The sequence below is a fragment of the Musca domestica genome, unplaced genomic scaffold (assembly GCF_030504385.1).
Source record: "Musca domestica strain aabys unplaced genomic scaffold, Musca_domestica.polishedcontigs.V.1.1 34, whole genome shotgun sequence".
Lineage (NCBI taxonomy): Eukaryota > Metazoa > Arthropoda > Insecta > Diptera > Muscidae > Musca > Musca domestica.
In genome coordinates, this window is record NW_026712313.1 from 3,827,095 (window position 1) to 3,850,483 (window position 23,389).

The following is a 23,389-nucleotide window of genomic DNA, read 5'->3' on the forward strand; positions in this document are numbered from 1 at the left end:
GGACCTACTTGGCTCATTTTCTGTCTTATGCTGTAGTACCTATTACGCACCTAAAATACCAAATTTTAAACAATTCCGGTAAATAATGCCGCTAAAATCACCAAAATACCGAATATCGGTTATCTTAGGCTGTAGTATTCATTACGAATTTCTAATATCAATTTTGAAACAATTCCGGTAAACAATGTCGCTAAAATCATTCAAAATACCGCATATGGGGAGGTACCGTTATATGAGGGCTAGAGGGAGACGTGGACCTACATGGCCCATTTTCAATACCAAAAGTCCTGTAGACATAATACACATTTGAGTAAATTTTTATCAACTTACTTCATTGCGTTCGGAAGCTAGAGTGATTTCCACAGACAGATAGACGTACAGACGGACATTGCTAAACGACATAGAATTTTATGCTGAATAAGAACATATATACTTTGTGGGGTCTAAAAGGTATATTTCCAGGTGTTACAAATTAAAGTTGTCATCCCCTTAATATACCCTCCATAATATGTTTGAGGGTATACAAAAGGTATAAAATATAAAAATATCTCCGTCAAATTTAGTGAAAATCGATTCAGAATTGGATATGCCTCCCATATATTAGTTCCCTCTGAAACCAAACTATAGCTGCTACTGATCTACTTTAAATAATTTCTTTTGTTACGGGAGCTCTACTAAATATGCATAGTGGTGTGGGGTATCATATAGTCGGCCCCGCCCGACCTTTGATTTCCCTTACTGGTTAACCTACTTTCTTTTTTTTGGGAATAAAAGCTTCTAAAAAAAAAACACCTTTATTTACCCTCGGTAGGCATGTGTCCGTGGGTATAAATAGAAGGGCCGCTAGACAAATCTCTACTCGAATTCAACCGATTATTTCGGAGCTCTGAATAAAATCTCTATATTTATATTTTGTGTTCCCCTGTGTTATCACAGCAGATATTCACCTTTTCTGTTCGGTTACAATCCCCTGTGTTCCCCTGTGTTATCACAGCAGATATTCACCTTTTCTATTCGGTTAGAATTAAGTAGATCAATAAAATTGTTGGAGGGAGCAGATCACAAAATTAATTCAACCTATCAAGATAAGACGACTATCATCGGCTAATGCGGAGATTTATAAATTAAATTTTAAAATTATTATATATTTTCGCACTGTCATGATGGGTAAGCATAAACAAATGACTTGTGTTTTGGTTTCAACTGGACCTTGTTTACTTCGAAGTAGAACAAGAAGAACGAATACAGATTAGAAACGTGAGCGTTTTTTGAATGTCATAAAAGTTTAGCATGTATTTTGTTTATGCCCCAAGAATTCAGTTATCAATGAGACCCATAGCCAACTAGAAGACCCCAAGTGAAGTGAAAAATAGTTGTCAAAATAAAACCCAAATTAGAATTTGGAAAAATGTTATTATTTTTGTTAATTACCCTGCTGAGCGCCTTCTTCATCTTTGCCAAACGCCATTACACGCAATGGCAACGTTTGGGTTTGGTGTCCGATGAGGCGGTGATACCTTTTGGTTCCCTTGCGAAAGTTTTTCGCAAGGAACGTCCCTTTGGCTTGGTCATGTACGATTTATATGAGAAATTTCAAGAGCAAGTTGTGGGCATCTATTTGTTCTTCAAACCAGCTCTGCTGATCCGCGATGCCGAATTGGCAAGGCAAATCCTGACCAGCGATTTCAATAGCTTCCACGATCGCGGCATATACGTGGATGAGAAAAATGACCCCATGTCGGCGAATTTATTCGCCTTGGAGGGTCAGTCATGGCGTACGCTACGAATGAAATTGACCCCTTCGTTTTCGTCGGGTAAACTGAAGGGAATGTTTGAGACCGTCGATGATGTGGGCAACAAATTGCTGGAATATTTGAATAATCAACTGAAGGATGGCCAGACTCATGTTTTGGATATAAAAAGTATTTTGACAACGTAAGTATCGGTACCGGTTTTTTCGGAAAAGCAGAAAATAAAAATCGTTTGTTTTTTTTTCTTCAGGTATGCCATTGACATCATTGGTTCGGTAATATTTGGCTTGGAAATCGATAGCTTCACCAATCCGGATAATGAATTCCGCGTTTTGAGTGATCGTTCATTTGACAATGACAGCAGAAGTTTTCTGAGCAAACTTCGAAATTTGACGAATTTTGTGTGTCCACCGTAAGTATGAGGGTCAGAGTGTAATAGGCTCCTGGTAATATGCTCCTAGGTGTAAAAAAAAACCTGGAAATATCCACCAGAGACATGGGATTTTTATGGTTGCCATAAAAAGAAGGTCCTCTTTTGCCGGAAGACCTTTTGAAAATCTTCCATTGACAGAAAACTTTTTAAATATCTTCTGTCGATGGCAGACCTCCTGAAGGTCTTCCATTGACGGAAGACCTTTTTTAAACTTCTATTGACCTTTTGAAGGTCTTCCATTTTTTAAGCTTCCATTGACCTTTTGAAGGTCTCAAATTGGCAGAAGATCTTTAAGAGGTCTTCTATAGACAGAAGACCTTTTGGAGGTCTTTTATAGACAGAAAACCTTTTGGAGGACTTCTACAGACAAAAGTTCTTTTGGAGGTCTTCTATAGACAGAAGACCTTATGGAGGGCTTCAATAGACAGAAGACCTTTTAGAGGTCTTTTGTAGACAGAAAACCTTTTGGAGGTATTTTATAGACAGAAGACCTTTTGGAGGTCTTCTATAGACAGAAGACCTTTTTCGAGGTCTTCTATAGACAGAAGACCTTTTGGAGGTCTTCTATAGACAGAAGAGAAGGTCCTCTTTTGCCGGAAGACCTTTTCACAATCTTCCATTGACAGAAAACTTTTTAAATATTTTCTGTCGACGGTAGACCTTCTGAAGGTCTTCAATTGACAGAAGATCTTTTTTAAGCTTCCATCGACCTTTTGAAGGTCTTCCATTTTTTAAACTTCCATTGACCTTTTGAAGGTCTCCAATTGGCAGAAGACCTTTAGGAGGTCTTCTATACACAGAAGACCTTTGGAGACCTTCCAAAGACAAAAGACCTATTAGAGGTCTGCTATAGACAGAAGACCTTTTGGAGGCCTTCTATAGGCAGAAGATCTTTTTAAGGTCTTCTATAGACAGAAGACCTTTTGGAGGTCTGCTATAGACAGAAGACCTTTTGGAGGTATTCTATAGACAGAAGACCTTTTGGAGGTCTTCTATAGACAGAAGACCTTTTGGAGGTCTTCTATAGACAGAATTCCTTTTGGAGGTCTTCTATAGACAGAAGGCCTTTTGGAGGTCTTCTATAGACAACAGAGCTTTTGGAGGTCGTCTATGGACAGAAGACCTTTCGGAGGTCTTTTATTGGCAGAAGAAGGCTTTCCATTCACAGAAGACATTTGAAGGTCTTCTCTTGGCTGAAGACCTTTTGAAAGTCTTGTATTAACGGAGTTTTTTTGAGACTTTTCACGGTCCTCCAATGAAAGAGGACCTTTTGGTCTTCTATTGACAGCAGACCTTTCGAAAATTCTGCTATTAAATAATCAAGTTAATATTTTCATATTCCTCTCTGTCTCCTGCTCCCTTTTTCAGAATTGCCAAATTGCTAACGCGCCTTGGTACCAAGGAACCTGTCGTCTATCGCCTGCGAGATATTGTCAAACGTACCATCGAATTTCGCGAAGAAAACAATGTGGTACGCAAAGATTTGCTACATCTACTAATTCAACTACGGAATACGGGAAAAATATCCGATGACAATGATAATCTATGGAATAAGGTTGAATCGACGGCTACAAATCTCAAGGCCATGTCCATTGATATGATAGCTTCAAATTCGTTCCTCTTCTATATTGCGGGATCGGAGACAACTGCCTCAAGTACCTCATTTACCATCTATGAATTGGCCATGAATCCAGAGGCATTGAAAAAAGCTCAAAACGAGGTAGATGAATGTTTGAAGAAACATGGAATAAAGCCGGATGGACGTATAACCTATGAGGCCATACAGGACATGAAATATTTGGATTTGTGTGTTAAGGGTAAGTTATAGTAAAATTTTGATTATTTTCTTATATAACAAAAATGTATCTTCCAGAAACCACCCGCAAATATCCTGGCCTACCATTTTTAAATCGCCAATGTACCCAGGACTTTAAGGTGCCGAATTCGAAATTTACCATAAAAAAGGATACGAATGTTATCATCTCCCTTTTGGGTCTGCACAGAGATGCCAAATATTTCCCTGAGCCTTTGGCTTATAAGCCCGAACGATTTGCCGATGAAACCAAAGATTATGATGCAGCAGCATATATGCCATTTGGAGAGGGTCCCCGACATTGTATTGGTAAGGAAGTTACGTTTATTAGGTTTTGGAAAAATTCTAATACTTCATTGTATTTATGTTTGCAGCTCAGCGTATGGGCGTGATGAACACCAAAGTTGCCTTGGCCAAAATATTGGCCAACTTCAATATCGAACCAATGCCCCATAAGGAGGCTGAATTTCAATTCAATACAGCTCCGGTTTTAGTACCAGTCAATGGTCTTCGTGTTGGTCTCTCGAAGAGAAGTTTTAATTGAAGATAGTCGAAAGATAAGATGTTATGTGCTCTCATAAAAATATCTCATCAAGTAAAAAATCATATCAAAAATTGAACTGATTTTAAAGGAATCACTTCTATTCAGAATTTTTTATTATGGTATATTAAAAAAAAATAAATCCTGATTAAAAAACGTCCGAATTTAAAAATTGGATTTTTAGATATATTAAAGAAAAATTATTCAAGACCTTTTGTAGGATGTTCTATTGATAAAAGACCTTTTGTAGATCTTCTATAGGCTGGAGACCTTTTGAAAATTTCCTCTTCACAGAAGACCTTTTCAAGGTCTTCTACTGACAAAGGGTCTTTTGAAGGTATTCTATTTACAGAAGACTTTTTGAAGGTCGTTTTTGACAAACGACCTTTTGAAGATCTTCTATAGACAGATAACAAGTTGAAGATCTTCTATAGACAGAAGACCTTTCGAAGGCCTTCTATAGACAGAAGACCTCTGGAAGGTCTTCTACCTACAGAAGACCTTTTGAAGGTCTTTTATTAAGAGAAGGCGTTCTATAGGTCGAAGACCTTTAGGTGGTCTTCTATATACAAGATACCTTGTGAAGGTCTTCTATAGATAGAAGAACTTCCATTGAAATACGACATCTTGGAGGTCTTCTACTGACAGAAGACCTTTTGAAAGTCTTTTCTTGACAAACGATCTTTTAAAGATCTTCACTAGACAAACAACAAGTTTAAGGTCTTCGATAGATAGAATACCTCTCGAAGGCTTTCCATTGACAGAAGATCTCTCGAAGGTCTTCTATTAACAGAACACCTTTTGAAGGTCTTCCATAGACAAAATACCTTTTGAAGGTCTTCTATAGACAAAATACGTTTTTAAATGTCTTCTATAGACAAAATACCTTTCATTAACACAAGACGTTATGGAGGTCTTTTCTAGACAGGAGGTCTTTTGAAGATTTCGTATTGACAGAAAAATCTTTTCAATGGACAAAAAACCTTTTAGAGGTCCCCTTTTGAATCTTATAAAAATTTAACACATTTAAAAAAAAAAAAACTTCAGTCCAGAATTTTTTATTATGTTTAAAAAAAAAAAAAGAAATCCTGATTAAAAAATGTCCGAATTTCAAAGACTTTTTAAAAAATAAAACATTTTGTTCATGAAATAAATGGTAGATTAAAAAAATATACTGACTTGGAATCAACACCCGGACGAAACTGCTGAACCTAGAATCTTGAAGTTTTACAGCCTTGGTGTGTAGGCGTCTGAAGGCTGAGTTTTTGAAAATTCATACTAAATGTGACTAAAATGTGTTAAAAGTTTAATACTTTGTATGCGATAAACGGATTGAGCTAGAATTCTGAAATTTGGAAAGAAAGTCACCAAAGGGGCTTTTGAATATTCGAACTTTAAGGCTACGAAATGTTCTAAAATGGTACTAAATTTCTAAAATATTTCCATTTGGTATTATGTGAAAGGCTGGAGTTAAAAACTTTAAATTTGGTTGGAAGTAAGTCGGATATATGAAGGTGCTTTTGGAAATGTATGTCCAAAATGTACTAAAGAGTACTAAATTCGGTACTATTTGGTTTTGGTTGAACGGATAGATCTGGATATTTAAAATGTTGGTATTGGGACCTATGTTGGATGTAGGGTAGGGTTAAGATAAAGAGTTGGTTTTAGAAATGCGTTCAACAAGCGTACGAAAGGTATTAAATTTGGTACTGCGTGAACGGATACTACGTAAAATTTGAAATTTGGCATTGGGATAACTGTTAGTGTATAGGGTTGGGATTTGGAGGTGGTTTTGGATATACCTACTAAAGAGTAATAAATGGTACTAAATTAGTTATTTAGCTAAAGGATTGAGTTGTAAGTCTAAAATTTTGAACAAATATCGCCTTTCGTGCGGTTTGGTCGATACAGGGCGGGGGATTTGCAAATTCGTACTCAATAGTACGAAAAGTACTAAATATTATTTACTTTGGTATTTGAGGAAGGTATAGAGCTGGAAATTTGAAATTTGGAGTGAGTGTCGTGGATGTTATGTAGGATAGAAAAATTAAAGGGGTTTTCCCGAAGTTCTAACAACACATGAACCAAAAGTACTAAAATGCACTAAATATTGTACCATTTGGAATTATGTTAACGAATAGCGGTAAAATCTTGAAATTTAATATGAGAATCAATTCTTGGGAATTGGTGTTTATATAAGGTGGTGGTTTTGGTAATGTGTACTAAATGTACGAATTGCACGAAAAGGTACTGCATTGGTACATTTTCCTTTCGGGTAAACGGAAAGAAGCATATAATTTGAAATTCTAGCATTGGGGTCCCTTTTGGTGATAGGATTGTTTTGGAAAGACGTGTTTATAGAAACGGGTACCACAAGTGCGCAAAAGGTACTAAATAGTGCTTTATCTGGTACAATGTGGCATTGCGTGAACAGAAAGTGCTTGAAATTTGAAAGTGCCAAAATGGTACACAATTTGGGATTGAATGAAGGGATAGGGCTGGAATTCCGAAATTTGATATTGAGGTCTCTGTTGGTATCTGGTGGTGGTTTTGTAAATCCGTAGGTGGTTTCGGAAATGTATGCCATAATTGTTCGAAAAGTATAAAATGGTACTACATTTGGTATTAGGTGAAGGTATAAGACTGAAATCCTCAAATTTGATATAGAGGTCTGTGTTGATATATTGAATTGAGATTTGAGGATGTTTTGAAATTGTGTTCCACAATAGTACGAAAAATATTAAAATGTACTAAAGTTAATATTGGGTAATTGAATAGGGCTGTAATCCTCAAATTTGATATTGATGTCTCTGTTCGTATCTGAGGTTGAGATATGGAGGTGGTTTTGCAAATGTATACTATAATTGTACAAAAAGTACTGAATAGTACTAAATTTGGTATTGGGTGAAGGGATAGGACTGGAATCTTAAAATTTGTGTTTGAGGTCTCTGTTGGTAGGTGAAATCGAGAAGTACTAAATGGTACTATAATTAGTATTGCGTGAAGGGATAGAGCTAATTCTCAAATTAAATATTAAGGTCTCTGTTGGTATCTGGAATTAAGATATGAAGATGGTTTCGGAAATTTGTACTATAATTGTACGAGAAGTACTAAATGTTACTATATTTGGTATTGGGAGAATTAAAAGAGCTAAAATTCTGAAGGTATATGCGGTTCAAATTTGAAGGTGGTTTGGAAATGTGTTCCATAATTATGCGAAAAGTACTAAATGTTACTATATTTGGTATTCGGTGAAGGGATAGAGATGAAATCTCGAAATTTGTTATTGAGATTTCTGTTGGTATTTGGAATAGAAATACAGATATGGTTTTGGAAATGTGTTCCACAATTGTACGAAAAACACTAAACGGTACTAAATTTGGTATTCGGTGAAGGGATAGAGCTGGAATTTCGAAATTTGTTATTGAGATTTCTGTTTGTATCTGGAATAAAAATACACAGATGGTTTTGGAAATGTGTTCCACAATTGTACGAAAAACACTAAATGGTACTAAATTTGGTATGAGGTGAAGGGATAGAGCTGGAATTCCGAAATTTGTTATTGAGGTCTCTGTTGGTATCTGGGATTTAGATATGGAGCTGTTTTTGGAAATGTGTACTACAATTGTTCGTAAAGTACTAAATAATACTATATTTTGTATGGGGTGAAGATATAGAGATAAAATTCTGAAATTTTATAATTTACTGTTGTTATCTGGGATGGAGATATGGAGGTGGTTTTGTAAACGTGTTCTAAAATTGTTCGAAAAGTACTTAGTGGCACTAAATTTGGTGTCGGCTGAAAGGTGTGGTGTTGATATTGAGGTCTCTGTTGGTTTTGTAAATGCGCTCTATAATTGTTCGAAAAGTACTAAATGGCACTCAATTTAGATCACTCTTGATTTCTAGGATGGATAGATGTAGAAAAACTTGAAAAATGTATAAATCCTTGAAATTCTGAAGATTTAGGACGACGTATGTAGTTTTGATAAAAAAAGTGTCAAACTATACATAAACAAGTTAAAAGCAGTACGTTTGGCCTGGCCGAACTTTGAGTACCCTTCACCATTTGAACAAATTTGGAAATTTTCAAAAATTAAAAATTCCGTTTAAATCTTAAAAATACCGAATATAACCCTTCTATTGGGGTCTATACGACGTGGACTTTCATAGGCATTGTTGTCATAAGCCATTACCATATTCAAATTCGAAACTTGAAATAGACGGTGAATAATGTAGCTAAAATCATCAAAATACCGTACATAGGGAGGTACCGTTATATCGGAGCTATACGAAGACCTGGACTGTGCATAGACAATTTTCTGTTGCAGCCTGTAGCATCCACTACGAACTTCAAATACGACATCTCAAACAATTTCGGTGAGTATTGTACCTAAAATCGTGAAAATATGCAATATATGGAGGTACTGATATATGGGGCCTACACGAAGACCTGGACCTGCATAGGCAACTTTCTGTCATAGGCTATAGTATCCATTACGAACTTCAAATGCCAAATTTGAAACAATTCCCGTAAAAAATGTCGCTAAAATCATTAAAATACCGAATATATCGAGAGGTACCGTTATATGGGGGCTATACGAAGACGTGGATCTGCCCAGACAATTTTCTGTCATAGGCTGTAGTATCCATTATGAACTTCAAATAATAAATTTGAAACAATTCCGGTGAATAATGTCGCTAAAATCATCAAAATACCGAATACCGGGAGGTATCGTTATATGGGTGCTATACGAAGATGTGGACCTGCACAGACAATTTTCTGTCATAGGCTGTAGTATCCATTACGAACTTCAAATACCAAATTTGAAACAATTCCGGTAAAAATGTCGCTAAAATCGTCAAAATACCGGATATAGGAAGGTACAGTTATATGGGGGTTATACGAAGACGTGGACCTGCACAGACAATTTTCTGTCATAGGCTGTAGCATCCCTTTTCGAACTTGAAATACCAAATTTAAAACAAATCCGGTAAATAATGTCGCTAAAATCATCAAAATACCAAATATCGGGAGGTGCCGTTATATGGGGGTTATACGAAGACGTGGAATTGCACAGACAATTTTCTATCTTAGGCTGTAGCATCCCTTTGGAACTTCAAATACCAAATTTGAAACAATTTCCGTAAAAAATGTCGCTAAAATCGTCAAAATACCGAATATCGGGAGGTGTCTTTATATGGGGACTATACGAAGACGTGGACCTGCACAGACAATTTTCTGTCTTAGGCTGTAGTATCCATTACGGACTTCAAATACTAAATTTGAAACAATTCCGGTAAAAAATGTCGCTAAAATCATTAAAATACCGAATATCGGAAGGTACAGTTGTATGGGAGTTATACAAAGACGTGGATCTACACAGACAATTTTCTGTCATAGGCTGTAGCATCCGTTTCGAACTTGAAATACCAAAATTTGAAACAATTCCGGTGAATAATGTCGCTAAAATCATCAAATTACCGAATATATGGAGGTACAGTTATATGGGGGTTATTTCGAAGACGTGGTCCTGCACATACAATTTTCTGTCATAGGCTGTAGCATCCCTTTTCGAACTTGAAATACCAAATTTAAAACAAATCCGGTAAATAATGTCGCTAAAATCATCAAAATACCAAATATCGGGAGGTGCCGTTATATGGGGGTTATACGAAGACGTGGAATTGCACAGACAATTTTCTATCTTAGGCTGTAGCATCCCTTTGGAACTTCAAATACCAAATTTGAAACAATTTCCGTAAAAAATGTCGCTAAAATCGTCAAAATACCGAATATCGGAAGGTACAGTTGTATGGGAGTTATACAAAGACGTGGATCTGCACAGACAATTTTCTGTCTTAGGCTGTAGTATCCATTACGGACTTCAAATACCAAATTTGAAACAATTCCGGTAAAAAATGTCGCTAAAATCATTAAAATACCGACTATCGGGAGGTACAGTTATATGGGGGTTATTTCGAAGACGTGGTCCTGCACATACAATTTTCTGTCATAGGCTGTAGCATCCCTTTTCGAACTTGAAATACCAAATTTAAAACAAATCCGGTAAATAATGTCGCTAAAATCATCAAAATACCAAATATCGGGAGGTGCCGTTATATGGGGGTTATACGAAGACGTGGAATTGCACAGACAATTTTCTATCTTAGGCTGTAGCATCCCTTTGGAACTTCAAATACCAAATTTGAAACAATTTCCGTAAAAAATGTCGCTAAAATCGTCAAAATACCGAATATCGGAAGGTACAGTTGTATGGGAGTTATACAAAGACGTGGATCTGCACAGACAATTTTCTGTCTTAGGCTGTAGTATCCATTACGGACTTCAAATACCAAATTTGAAACAATTCCGGTAAAAAATGTCGCTAAAATCATTAAAATACCGACTATCGGGAGGTACAGTTATATGGGGGCTATACGAAGACCTGGACGTGCATAGGCAACTTTCTGTCATAGGCTGTAGTATCCATTACGAACTTCAAATAACAAATTTGAAACAATTCCGGTAAAAAATGTCGCTAAAATCGTCAAAATACCGAATATCGGGAGGTTCCGTTACATGGGGACTATACGAAGACGTGGATCTACACAGACAATTTTCTGTCATAGGCTGTAGCATCCGTTTCGAACTTGAAATACCAAAATTTGAAACAATTCCGGTGAATAATGTCGCTAAAATCATCAAATTACCGAATATATGGAGGTACAGTTACATACAATTTTCTATCTTAGGCTGTAGCGTCCATTTAATAATATACCCTCCATAGTATGGTGGAGGGTATAAAAAGACCTAACACGAGCTGTTGGAATTTGTATCTAAATGTTTACGGTGGTCTTTTCGCTGACGAAGTACCGAGAACTTGCAAATATACTTATATAATTTCAGGTACATGCATTTTGAAAATCAATCATGGGTATTTAGAAAAATACCATTTAAGGAAATTACAATAAAAATTATTAATTAATTCAACAGATTTACAAGGCGTAATTTTTCAAAATAAAACCATTTGAATTTGTAAATAAAATTAATGCCAGCTGACAAAATTGATCAATCAGTATAATCGCAGCGAGAATTTTAATTTCTGTATGCATATGTTATTGTACACATACAAATACAGAAATGTTAAAACTTACACAGTAAATAGATAAAAACAATAAAAAAAAAAATATTGAAAATAAATATTTGCCCCGTCATTTACAACGCATTAGGAAATATAATAAAAAACAACAAAACGGCGAGAGAATTTTATTGGCCGGTCGACAGGGAGAAGGTGATGATAAGAAATATGCAAAGTTTTACATGCATTCGAATCATGACCGGCAACTATTCAGTTGTTAATGTAACACGTACGCGATTAGATCGGAAACATTTTGTAACGCTTGAGAATAGCTAGGAGTAAAATTGCAAAACTAAAATGTTATTACTGCTACTGATTGTGGTGACGACCCTCTACATCTTTGCCAAACTTCATTATACGAAATGGGAACGTTTGGGTTTCGAATCGGATAAGGCCACCATACCCCTGGGCTCGATGGCAAAGGTATTCCACAAGGAACGGCCATTTGGCCTGGTTTTGTCCGACATATATGACAAATGCCACGAGAAGGTGGTGGGCATTTATTTGTTCTTCAAGCCGGCCCTACTGGTGCGCGATGCCGAATTGGCGAGACAAATTTTGACCACAGATTTTAATAGCTTCCATGATCGTGGCCTCTATGTGGATGAGAAAAATGATCCAATGTCGGCGAATTTATTCGTAATGGAGGGTCAATCATGGCGTACGCTGAGAATGAAATTGGCCCCCTCGTTTTCGTCGGGTAAACTCAAGGGGATGTTCGAAACGGTCGATGATGTGGCGGCTAAATTATTAAATCACTTGAATGAGCGTTTGAAGGATGGCCAGTCGCATGTTTTGGAAATCAAGAGCATTTTGACCACGTACGTACTCATTATTGAGAGAATTGTGAGAAGTTTTGAATTTTCCTCTTAATAAAATGTTATTCTTCTAGCTATGCTGTCGACATCATTGGTTCGGTGATATTCGGCCTGGAAATCGATAGTTTCACCCATCCGGACAATGAATTTCGTGTCTTGAGTGATCGTCTATTTAACCCAAAGAAGTCGACAATGTTGCAGAGATTTCGCAATTTATCAAACTTTATTTGTCCACCGTAAGTATAGGGTGAAGTCGGGTGACTGGGTTCTTAGAAATTTGTACTAAACGGGTACGGAAAGTACTAAAATGTACTAAAAACTGAATGCTTTGTATTAGACAAACGTCAAGAGTTAGAATTTGGAATATGAGTCACTGATGGAGTGCAGAATAGATGTACCAGAGGTTTTTTGGAAATTGGGACTTTAAAATTACGAAAAATTTTAAAATGGTACTAAATTACTAAAATGGTACCATTTCGTATTATGTGAACGGATAGAGATAAAAACTTGAAATTTGGTATGAAAATCAAGGTTGAAAAGCAAATTTGATATATCGAAGATGGTTTTGAAATGTGTACCAAGTGTGCAAACTGTACTAAATGGTACTAAATTTGAAACAGTTCGGTTGAGGGTGAACTGATGAAACTGGAATTTTGAAATTTTGTATTGGGGTCCCTGTCGGTGGTAGATTTGTGATAAAGAGGTGGTTTTGGAAATGTGTTAACAAGTGTACGAAAAGTACTAAATAGTACTAAATTTGGTACAATTTGGTATTGGGTGAACAGATAGGGCTTGAAATCTGAAATTTGTTATTGGGGTCACTGTTAATGTGTAGCCTGGACCTGGAGAATGGTACTAAATTTGTACGAAAAGTACTAAATAGATAGGAATTGAGATATGGAGGTGGTTTTGAGATTGAGATATGGTTTTGGTTATGGAAATGTGTACTCTAATTGTTCGAAAAGTACTAACTGGTACCAAATTGGGTATTGGGTAAAGGGATAGGGCTGGAATCTGGACATTTGATATTGAGGCCTCTGTCGCTATCTGGGAATCAGATATGTAGTTGGTGTTGGAAATGTGTCCTATATTTGAACGAAAAGTACTTAATGGTACTAAATTTGATTTGGGATTCGAATATGGTTTTGGAAATGTGCACACAAGTGCACGTAAAGTACTAAATGGTACTAAATTTGGTGAAGGGACAGAGCCGAAATCCCAAAATTTGATATTGAGGCCTCTTTTGGTGTCTGGGATTCGGATATGGAGGTGGTTTTGGAAATGTACACACAAGTGCACGTAAAGTACTAAATGGTACTAAATTTGGTATTGGATGAAAGGATAGGGCTGGAATTCCGAAATTTGATATTGAGGACTCTGTTGGTATCTGAAACTGGGATATGGAGGTGGCTTTGGAAATCTGTACTATATTTGTACGACAAATACTAAATAGTGCGAAATTTAGTATTGGGTGAAGGGATAAGGTTAGAGTCCCGAAATTTGATATTGAGGATTCTCCTTGTAACTGAAATTGGTATATGGAGGGGGTTTCGGATATGTGGAATATAATGGTTCGAAAAGTAATAAATGGTACTAAATTTGGTATTGGGTGAAGGCATAAGGCTGAAATCCCGAAATCTGACATTGAAATCTGTTTTGGTATCTGTTGTTAGGATATGGAGGTAGCTTTGGAAATGTGTACTATAATTGTACGAAAAGTACTAAACTGTACTATATTTGGAGCTGAAATTCCGAAATAGAGTTGAAATTCCGAATTTTGATATTTCGATTAATATTGGTGTCTGTGGTTAAGATATGGAGGTGGTTTTGAAATTGTATCTGAAATTGGGATATGTAGGGGAAATGTGCACAATAATTGTTCGGAAAGTACTAAATGATACTAAGTTAGGTATTGGTTGAAGGGATAGAGATAAAATTCGGAAAATGTATATTTCGATTGTTGATAGTATCTGAAATTGAGACATGGAGGAAGTATTGTAAATGTGTACGCAAAAATTACTAAATGGTACTAAATTCGGTATTGCGTGAAAGGACAAGGCTGGAATCGTCAAATTTTATATTAAGGTGGCTATTGGTATGTGGAATTGAGATATGGAGTTAGTTTTGGAAATGTGAGCTACAAGTGCACGAAATTTAGTGGAGTATTTAGAACAATTTTTGCAGATGATATTCAAACCGTAACATTGAGAAACTGTTTTGGACCTTTTAAGACTAGTTTTTTAAGAACTTATCTCTTTCATCTGTTTTGAGGGGTTTTTGCGGATTTTCAGATTATTTTGTTAAGCCTTTATTCTCTCTAGTTTTTAAAAATTGTCGAGGAAGTAGTCAAATTTTTAGGACGCATTTTGAAATTCTCCAGATCTACTATTTGGACCGTTTTAAATACAGCCCATGAACATATTTCTTTATCTAACATTAAGGATCCCATCAATTCTTTGTTAAATTCCGTGAATAACTCATTTATCTTCTTTCTCCTGTAACTTTTCAGACTTGCCAAACTCTTGTCGCGCCTTGGTGCCAAGGATCCGATAACATATCGCCTGCGCGACATCGTGAAACGGACGATAGAATTTCGCGAAGAAAAGGGCGTTGTACGCAAAGATCTTCTTCAGTTATTTATACAACTTAGAAATACTGGTAAAATTTCCGATGACAACGACAAGCTATGGCATGACGTTGAGTCGACGGCGGAAAATCTCAAAGCCATGTCCATCGATATGATTGCCTCCAATTCATTCTTATTCTATATTGCCGGATCGGAAACAACGGCGGCCACAACATCATTTACCATCTATGAATTGGCCATGTATCCGGAAATTTTGAAGAAGGCCCAAAGCGAGGTGGATGAGTGTCTGCAAAGGCACGGTCTCAAGCCGCAGGGACGTCTGACCTATGAGGCCATACAGGATATGAAATATTTGGATTTGTGTGTAATGGGTAAGCAGGAATTTTCTTGATTCTATTTTGATTTTCTAATTATTGTTTGTTTTTGTTTTAGAAACCACCCGCAAATATCCTGGCCTGCCGTTTTTGAATCGCAAATGCACTCAGGATTTCCAAGTACCCGACACAAAACTTACCATACCCAAGGAAACGGGAATTATCATCTCCCTCTTGGGCATCCATAGAGACCCACAGTATTTCCCCCAACCCGAGGATTATAGGCCAGAACGCTTTGCCGATGAGAGCAAGGATTATGATCCAGCGGCATATATGCCTTTTGGAGAGGGTCCAAGGCACTGTATTGGTTAGATGTTGAAATGGGAGCTTCATTAAATTTTGAATATTAATTTTGTATTTTTTTTCGCAGCTCAACGCATGGGCGTTATGAATTCCAAGGTAGCCTTGGCCAAAATATTGGCCAATTTTAATATTCAACCAATGCCCCGCCAAGAAGTTGAGTTCAAATTCCATTCAGCTCCTGTTCTGGTACCAGTAAATGGTCTCAATGTGGGCCTATCGAAGAGGTGGTGAAGCGCAAGTGGTTAAGTGAATTGAGGAGTGCTTTTTCGAGATATATGTTGGTGATTAGGGTTATAACGATTATTTAAGAACCAGTATTTAAGCTTTAATTTTTTATTCAAAAATTTTGAAATATTTGAAATTAAAATAAACATATGTAAATAAAATTATGTATATATAAAAGGGTCGTGAAATAACTTTTAAACTTAGTGACTGGTTGAGCATCAACGCCCAGACGAAACAGCTGAAGCTAGAATCTTGAAATATTGTACAAGTCTTGAGGCGTAGGCATGTGAAAAAGCTGGATTTTTGGAAATACGTTCTAAAAGGGTTCGAAAAGTACTAAAAATTGAATACTTTGTATTGGACAAACGAAATGAAGTAGAATTCTGAAATTTTGAATGAGAGTCGCTGATGTAATGCATGATAGATGTACCAAAGGGTTTTTGGAAATTCGAGTTCGAAGGTTACGAAAACATCTATAATGTTACAAAACCTATATGAAGGTGAACGGATGAAGCTGGAAATTTTGAGATTTTTTATTAGGGCTTCTGATGGTGGTTGGTTTGTGATAATGAGGCGGTTTTGGAAATATGTACTGCAATTGAACGAAAAGTACTAAATAGTACAAAATTTGGTATTGGGTAAAGAGATAGATATACAATTTTGAAATTTGCTATTTAGATTACTGATGGTATCTGTGTTTGAGATGTGGCTTTGCTTGGAAATGCGTTCTATATTTGTACGAAAAGTACTAAATGGTACTAAATTGGGTGTTAGATGAAAAAATAGAGCTGTGAACCTTAAAGTTGATTTTCAGATTACTGTTGGTGTCTGTAGTTAGGATATAGAGAGGGTTTGGTAAATGTGTACTAAAATGGTACGAAAAGTAATAAATAGTACTAAATGTTGTAATTGGAGAAGGGATAGAGCTGGAATTCAGAAATTTGATATTAAAGTCTCCGTTGGTATCTGGGATATCAGATATGGAGGAAGTTGTGGAAATGTGTACTATAATTGTACGAATTGTTCTAAATGGTACTAAATTTGCTATTGGGTAAGGGAATAGAGCTGGAATCCCGAAATTTTATATTAAACTCTCTGTTGGTAACTGGAATTGAGACATGCAGCTAGTTTTGAAAATAAGCACTACATGTGCACGAAAAGTACTAAATAGTACTATATTTGGTACAATTTGGTAATTATTTAACATTTTGGATTGACATATGAAATTTGTTATTAGGGTCGCTGTTTATGTGTAGCCTGGAAGTGGTTTCGGATTTTGTACTATAGTACCAAAGTACTAAAAAGTACAAAATGTAGCATTGAGTGAAGGGATAGAACTGAAATCCTAAAATTTGATACAGATTTCATTGTTGGTGTCTGTGATTGAGATATGGGGGTGATTTTGCAAATGTGTGCTATAATTGTACTAAATGGTACTAAATTTGGTAATTGGTGAAGGATTTGAATTTGAATTTGCGAAATTTGATATTAAGGTCTCTCTTTTGGTCTCTGATATTGAAAAATATGGAGAAAATGTGTACTATAATTGTACGAAAAGTACTAAATGGTACTAAGTTTGCTATTGGGTAAGGGTACAGAGCTGGAATTCCGGAATTTGATATAGAAGTCTCTGTTGGTAACTGGAATTGAGATATGTAGCTGGTTTTAGAAATATGCACTACAAGTGCAAGAAGAGTACTAAATAGTACTATATTTGGTACAATTTGGTATTGGTTGATCGCTGTTAAGGCTAAAATACTGAATTATGATATTTAGTTTACTGTTGGTGTCTGTGGTAAGGATATGGAGGTGGTTTTGAAAATGTGTACAATTGTTCGGAAAGTACTAAGTGGTACTAAAATTGGGTATTGGTGAATGGATGGAGCTGGAATCCTAAAATTTGATATTGAGGTCTCTGTTGGTCTCTGATATTGGAATATGAAGGGGGTTTTGGAAATGTGTACTATATTTGTACGAAAATTACTAAATGGTACTATATTTGGCATTGAGTGAAGCATAGGTTTGGAATCCTCAAATTTGATATTAAGTCTCGGTTGGTAATTGAGGTTGAGATATGGAGGTGGTTTTGGAAATGATAGTACACATTTTGCACAAATAGTACTAAATTCGGTATTAGGTGAAATCCCCAAATTTGTCACTGTTGGTGTCTAATTGCACTGAAATATTTGGTACAATTTGGTATTGGGTGAACAGATAGTGCTTGAAATCTTAAATTTGACATTAGGGTCACTCATGAGTAGCCTGAACATATGTTAGAGGGTTCTAAGATGTATACTACAAGTGTACGAAAAGTACTAAATAGAACTAATTTTGGTATTGAGTGAAGAAATCGAGGTGAAGTCCCGAAATTTGATGTGTATTTACCTGTTGGTGTCTGTGGTTAAGATTTGAAGGGGAAATACGGAAATATGTACTATAATTGTACTAAATGGTGCTGAATCGTATAATATTTAGTACAATTTGATATTGGGTGAAAAGATAGTGCGTAAAAATCTGAAATTTGGTATTAGGGTCGCTGATCATGTGTATGGAGATATTGTGTCTGGAGTATTTTGGAAAGCAATGTTAGCACTAAAAAATACCAAAGTTTCGATCACCTCAAGCAAGCGCTTCGCCGGGAATGGGCAAAAATACCGCAGAACAGCATTCGGGCAGCGTGTGACGGTTCCATTGTTCGTTTATACAGGGTTGCCCATATTCGACGGACCCATGTTTTTTTTTTGGGCCCATTCCAATCGACGAGGCTTGTCCGCAGGCAACATTCTTTGCGTCAATTGAATTTTGTACGGGAACAAATGCAAATCAATGCGAATAATCCGTTGTAAAGTGGACCGAGCCATGCCCAACTGCTGAGAACGGCGTTTTTGTGATGTTCTTGGGGACCTCTCAACACTGGCTCGTACGGCAGCGATATTCTCGGCCGATCGCCTTGGTCGACTTTTATATGGCCTCTTCGGATTAGAAAGAGCCTTACCAGTCGAAAATTTTTCGTATAAACGCTTAATGGTGTTCTTAGAAGGCGCACTTCTCACATTTTTTAATGTTTTAAAAGCACGTTGAGTTTTCACAATTGACTTCTTCTGTTGAATGTAAATTTTAACTATTTCAGAGCGCTCGCGTGGCGTGTATTGCTTCATGGTAAAAATCTGCTTGGACTGACGCTTCAAACGAGGTATGTCATTAAGCGATGTGACATCTCTGTCAAAAGTTATGGCGTTGCCAGATGGGTCCGTCGAATATGGGCAACCCTGTAGGTCATAATTCCTGCCAAAGGTAACCAATTCGAACAAATCTAAACTTATTCTAAAATTTGATGTTATTTCCGACATTTTTTGCTTTCATTCAAAGAAATTTAAAAAAAAAAATAAATAAAACATTTTGGCATTTGACTTTGTTGCAGTTATTTTTATCTCACCCTGTAAGGCCCTTTAATTGAATTAACTATTTCCTTGGGAAGCTATACATATTTGGATCTTGATTAAACATAATTATCTGACTCCACCTGATCTCATTTCCCAATTCATCGTGTCATTATTAACTAACTCAGTTCACTTACAATTTCGTAATAGACCTCACTTGGAGGATTTCTGGTGTGATCGAGGAAGCATAAATCGGTGTAAATATACATGGGATCCATTTCAGGTTATTATGTTTTTTTTCCTCTTTTTTTGGAACAGCAGAAATAACAACAATAATATTGAAAACAACAACAATTGACACAATGAAATTTAATACACTTTGAATCACTCTCTAAAAAAATTACAATTTTTTTGTCGAAACGAAGTTCGGCTGAGTACCACAGCAGCGAATGAAGTTCACAAATGCACTGGGACTGTGAAAACTGGGAAGTTATAACCGGCAATGGATTGAAGAAATTCGGTATCAATTTTCACATGAATTGAAAACAAACAAACAAAGGCCCAGCAAAAGACGAGGTGTGATAAGCGGTAGGCTGCGTTAGCTGGCTGGCTGCCTGGTGGTCGTCCGTCGTTGGTGATTCAAATTACATGGAAATTATCAACACTTTAGTATCCCATATCTCAAAGAAAACAAGGAATGGAGAACAAAAGTATCAAAATAAAATGGCAAACAATAATAATAACAACAAACATCAACAACAAAAATCGAATAAGAACACAGAAAGGGGCATAAAAATTGCCGAAAAACAAACGGAAGGATAAATTACTCACTCATATGAATGCAAGAGGGGCAAGCGGACGAACGGACGGTCGGTTGGGGTAAACATAAATATTATGTGTCGAAAGAGAGAGAGAGAGAGAGAGAAGAAACCATAATTTACGAGAGTTCTCAGCCAGAGTGCAAAAGAGACACCAAAATTTGATGAATAGCTGTCAGCCTGACTGCCAACATGAGGCATGGCTCAGTCTGGGCAGTAGTTCAACTGAAAAACAGGTATGCTCAACAGGATAGCTCTGATGGTTTTGAAAGATAATTATAGGCTACCTAAAAATTACGAGAGATGATGAATTATCTGCTTCTCTGTTGAAGTATCTACCGAGTTCGTGACAGAGATGGGTTTAGAATAAGGGGTACCAAAGCGTACTTTACGTTACAATAATTTTTTTTTTTGAAGACAGGAATATGATGTCGAATTTTGAGAATCTTTATGTGGAGATTTTCGGGAAAAAATTCTGAAAAACTTTAAGACACACAATCGGAAATTTTCAGAAAATGTTCAATGACTTTCTATGAATTTTTCCTTAAGACCAGAATGTGTATTTTTATACCCTCCACCATACATTGTATGAATTCGTCTCTTGCCTGCAGGCAGAACAAGTTTGAAGATAGGCTATATCGGTCCACGATATCGGCATATCCCCCATATAACAGTAGCCCCCAATATTCGATATTTTGATGATTCACAAAAGAAGTTCCTTCTGAGTACCTTACCCCCTAGAAGAGTGTTGTCTATACAGGTCCACGATATCGTATATATAACGGTACCTCCCTCCCTATAATTGGTATTTTAATGATTTTAGCTACAGCTTTTTCAATGGAATTGTCTAAAATCCATACAAGAAGTTATTTCTATGATCTTTACCTCCTGGAAGAGAAATGTCTACATAGGTCCACGATATCGTATAGCACACATACAACGGTACCTCCCGATATTCGATAATATAACCATTTCCTGGATATTATTCACCGGAGTTGTTTCAAATTTCGTATTAGAAATCGTAAAGGGTATGACCATTTCCTGGGCATTATTCACTGGAGTTGTTTCAAATTCCGTATCAGAATTCGTAAAGGGTACTACAGCCTACTTTTGAATGCCACAACCGTAGATTTTTATACCCTACACCACATAGTGTTAAGGGTATTATGTCCTTGTGCATTTTATTGTAACATGAAGAAGGAAGCGAGATAGACCCATAGTTACTTTAGAGGATCTGCATAGAATCACTTTCTGAGTTGATTTATGCATGTCAGTCCGTCTGTCCATCCATGTATTCTTGTGAACAAAATGCATGTCGCATTTATTATCCAATTGAGATGAAATTTTCCAAGGACGAACCCAATTGAAATTGGAGATAATCGGTCAAAATTTAGATATAGCTCCCACATATATCTTCGTCCGATTTGCTTTTTATTGTGCACCAAACGTGTAATATCAACCCGAATAGTATGGAATTTTGCACATACAACCAAATTAGGCCTGAAAATAAGTATGCCAAATTTGATCGAAATCGGTTCAGATATAGCTATAACTTCCATATATATTGTTCATCTGATTTGTTACTTTTGTCCTCAGCAGCCGTAATATGCACTCTGTAACAACAATATTTGGGGAAATATATCAAATGCAACTCAGAAATATCTTTGCTAAATTTTATCGAGATCGGTTCCGATTTGGATATAGCTCCCATATATATTTTTATTCGATTTCAAAATAATTGTGCACCAAATGGACAATACAAGTCCGTATTTAAAAGATACAAATGCTTCGGCATATTTATATAATTATAATCATGACGTGTATGATTGAATTCTTCCATAAAAACTTGTAATTCTTACTAAATTGGCAAAGTGGTGTAGGGTATCATAAAGTCTGCCCTGCCCGACTTTAGGACTTTCTTTACTGGTTGTATATATCCTTTGAAACAGAACCGCGGAGTTTTAAGACTACGTTTGAATGCCACAACCGTAGATTTTTTAAAATCATTCTATGAATGTCCGCTGAATGATTCTTAGAAGGACAAATGTGGATACTTTAAAACATTTTTTTTTTCTTTAAAAATATTTTAGAAAAGCCTTTATAGCCCAATGCGCGGATTTATTACAATATTTTTCAAAATATTTTAAAGCTAAATTTTGCATTTTGATGATAAGAGATTTAAAAAAAAAAATATTTCAAAAAGCCCTGAATTTTTTAAGAATATTTCTGAAACCCACAAATGTGGTTATTTGAAAATATGTTGGAGAAGCCTTGAATAACCAAAAGCCTATTGAATTTTTAAAAAGTATTTTACAAAGGGTCAGGTCACAATTGTGAATTAAAAAAAAATGAAAAAAAAAATTCTTTGAAGGACCCTTACATTGTGGATTTTTAACAAAAAATATCGGGAGTATAAAAAAATATTGAATTCCACAATGAATGGTTTACAAAATATTTTTTGAAAGACCCTTAGATCGAGCATTTGCGAAATAACAAAACCAAATCAACCTACAAATCTCAATTCCAAATAACAACAGGGGCCTCAATATCAAAATTTCGGGATTCCAGCTCTATCCTTCACCCAATACCAAATTTAGTACCATTTAGTACTTTTTCGAACCATTACAGTCCATATGTCCAAAAACCTCTCCATATCCCAATTTCAGATACCAACAGTGACCTCAATATCAAATTTGAGAATTCGAGCCCTATTCCTTCACCCAATACAAAATTTAGTACCATTTAGTACTTTTCGTACAATTTTTGTTCACACTTCCAAAACCACCTCTATATCTTAACATCAGACATCAACAGTGACATCTATATCAAAATTCCGGATTTTAGCTCTATTCCTATACCCAATAACAAATTGAGTACTTTTCGTACAATTATGACACACATGTCCACAGGCTACACATGAACAGCGACCCTAGTACAGTTCGCACACTTACTACACATTTCTAAAACAACCTTCAGATATCAAACTGACTTCCCAACCTTAATTCCTATACCCAATTGACAATTTTTATCTTGAAGTTCAAATTTCCAAACACCCTTTGGTACATCTATCCAGCACTCAATCAGTAACGCTCACATTTAATAATTATAGCTCGTTTCGTTTGTCCAATACAAAGTATAATTTTTTTGTAGATTTTAGTACTTTTCGTACCCTTTTAGTACGAATTTTCAAAAAACCCAGCCTTA

At 36.1% G+C, this 23,389-nt stretch overlaps 2 protein-coding genes across 4 annotated transcripts in view; one reads left to right on the forward strand and one right to left on the reverse strand.

The window, feature by feature from the left end:
- LOC105262100 (uncharacterized) overlaps positions 1 to 23,389 on the reverse strand; it is a 216,895-nt gene that overhangs the window by 14,561 nt on the left and 178,945 nt on the right. The window contains exon 1 of one of the 2 annotated variants that reach the window (XM_005184122.4): positions 19,565 to 19,756. The exons of the other annotated variant lie outside the window; for it this stretch is intronic. Coding sequence (XP_005184179.3) covers positions 19,565 to 19,645 — 81 coding nt within the window. The 5' untranslated portion in view covers positions 19,646 to 19,756. Of the gene's footprint in view, positions 1 to 19,564; positions 19,757 to 23,389 lie in introns of those variants that run through there. 2 annotated transcript variants of the gene reach the window in all.
- CYP6D3 (cytochrome P450 6d3-like) lies at positions 1,353 to 16,164 on the forward strand. Of its 2 annotated transcripts, XM_059125532.1 has the most exons (10): positions 1,356 to 1,935; positions 2,002 to 2,163; positions 3,553 to 4,001; positions 4,058 to 4,306; positions 4,372 to 4,535; positions 11,966 to 12,501; positions 12,573 to 12,734; positions 15,008 to 15,456; positions 15,518 to 15,766; positions 15,830 to 16,164. In XM_059125532.1, exons 1-10 carry the CDS (start codon positions 1,409 to 1,411, stop codon positions 15,991 to 15,993), a joined length of 3,111 nt encoding a protein of 1,036 aa, XP_058981515.1. In that variant the 5' UTR covers positions 1,356 to 1,408; the 3' UTR covers positions 15,994 to 16,164.

Excerpts from the sequence above, each read along its gene's own strand:
- CYP6D3 (XM_059125532.1), top strand. The coding sequence starts at position 1,409 with ATGTTATTATTTTTGTTAATTACCCTGCTGAGCGCCTTCTTCATCTTT. Across the intron at positions 1,936-2,001 it reads ATAAAAAGTATTTTGACAAC|GTATGCCATTGACATCATTG; the intron begins GTAAGTATCGGT and ends TTTTTTCTTCAG. Across the intron at positions 2,164-3,552 it reads ACGAATTTTGTGTGTCCACC|AATTGCCAAATTGCTAACGC; the intron begins GTAAGTATGAGG and ends TCCCTTTTTCAG.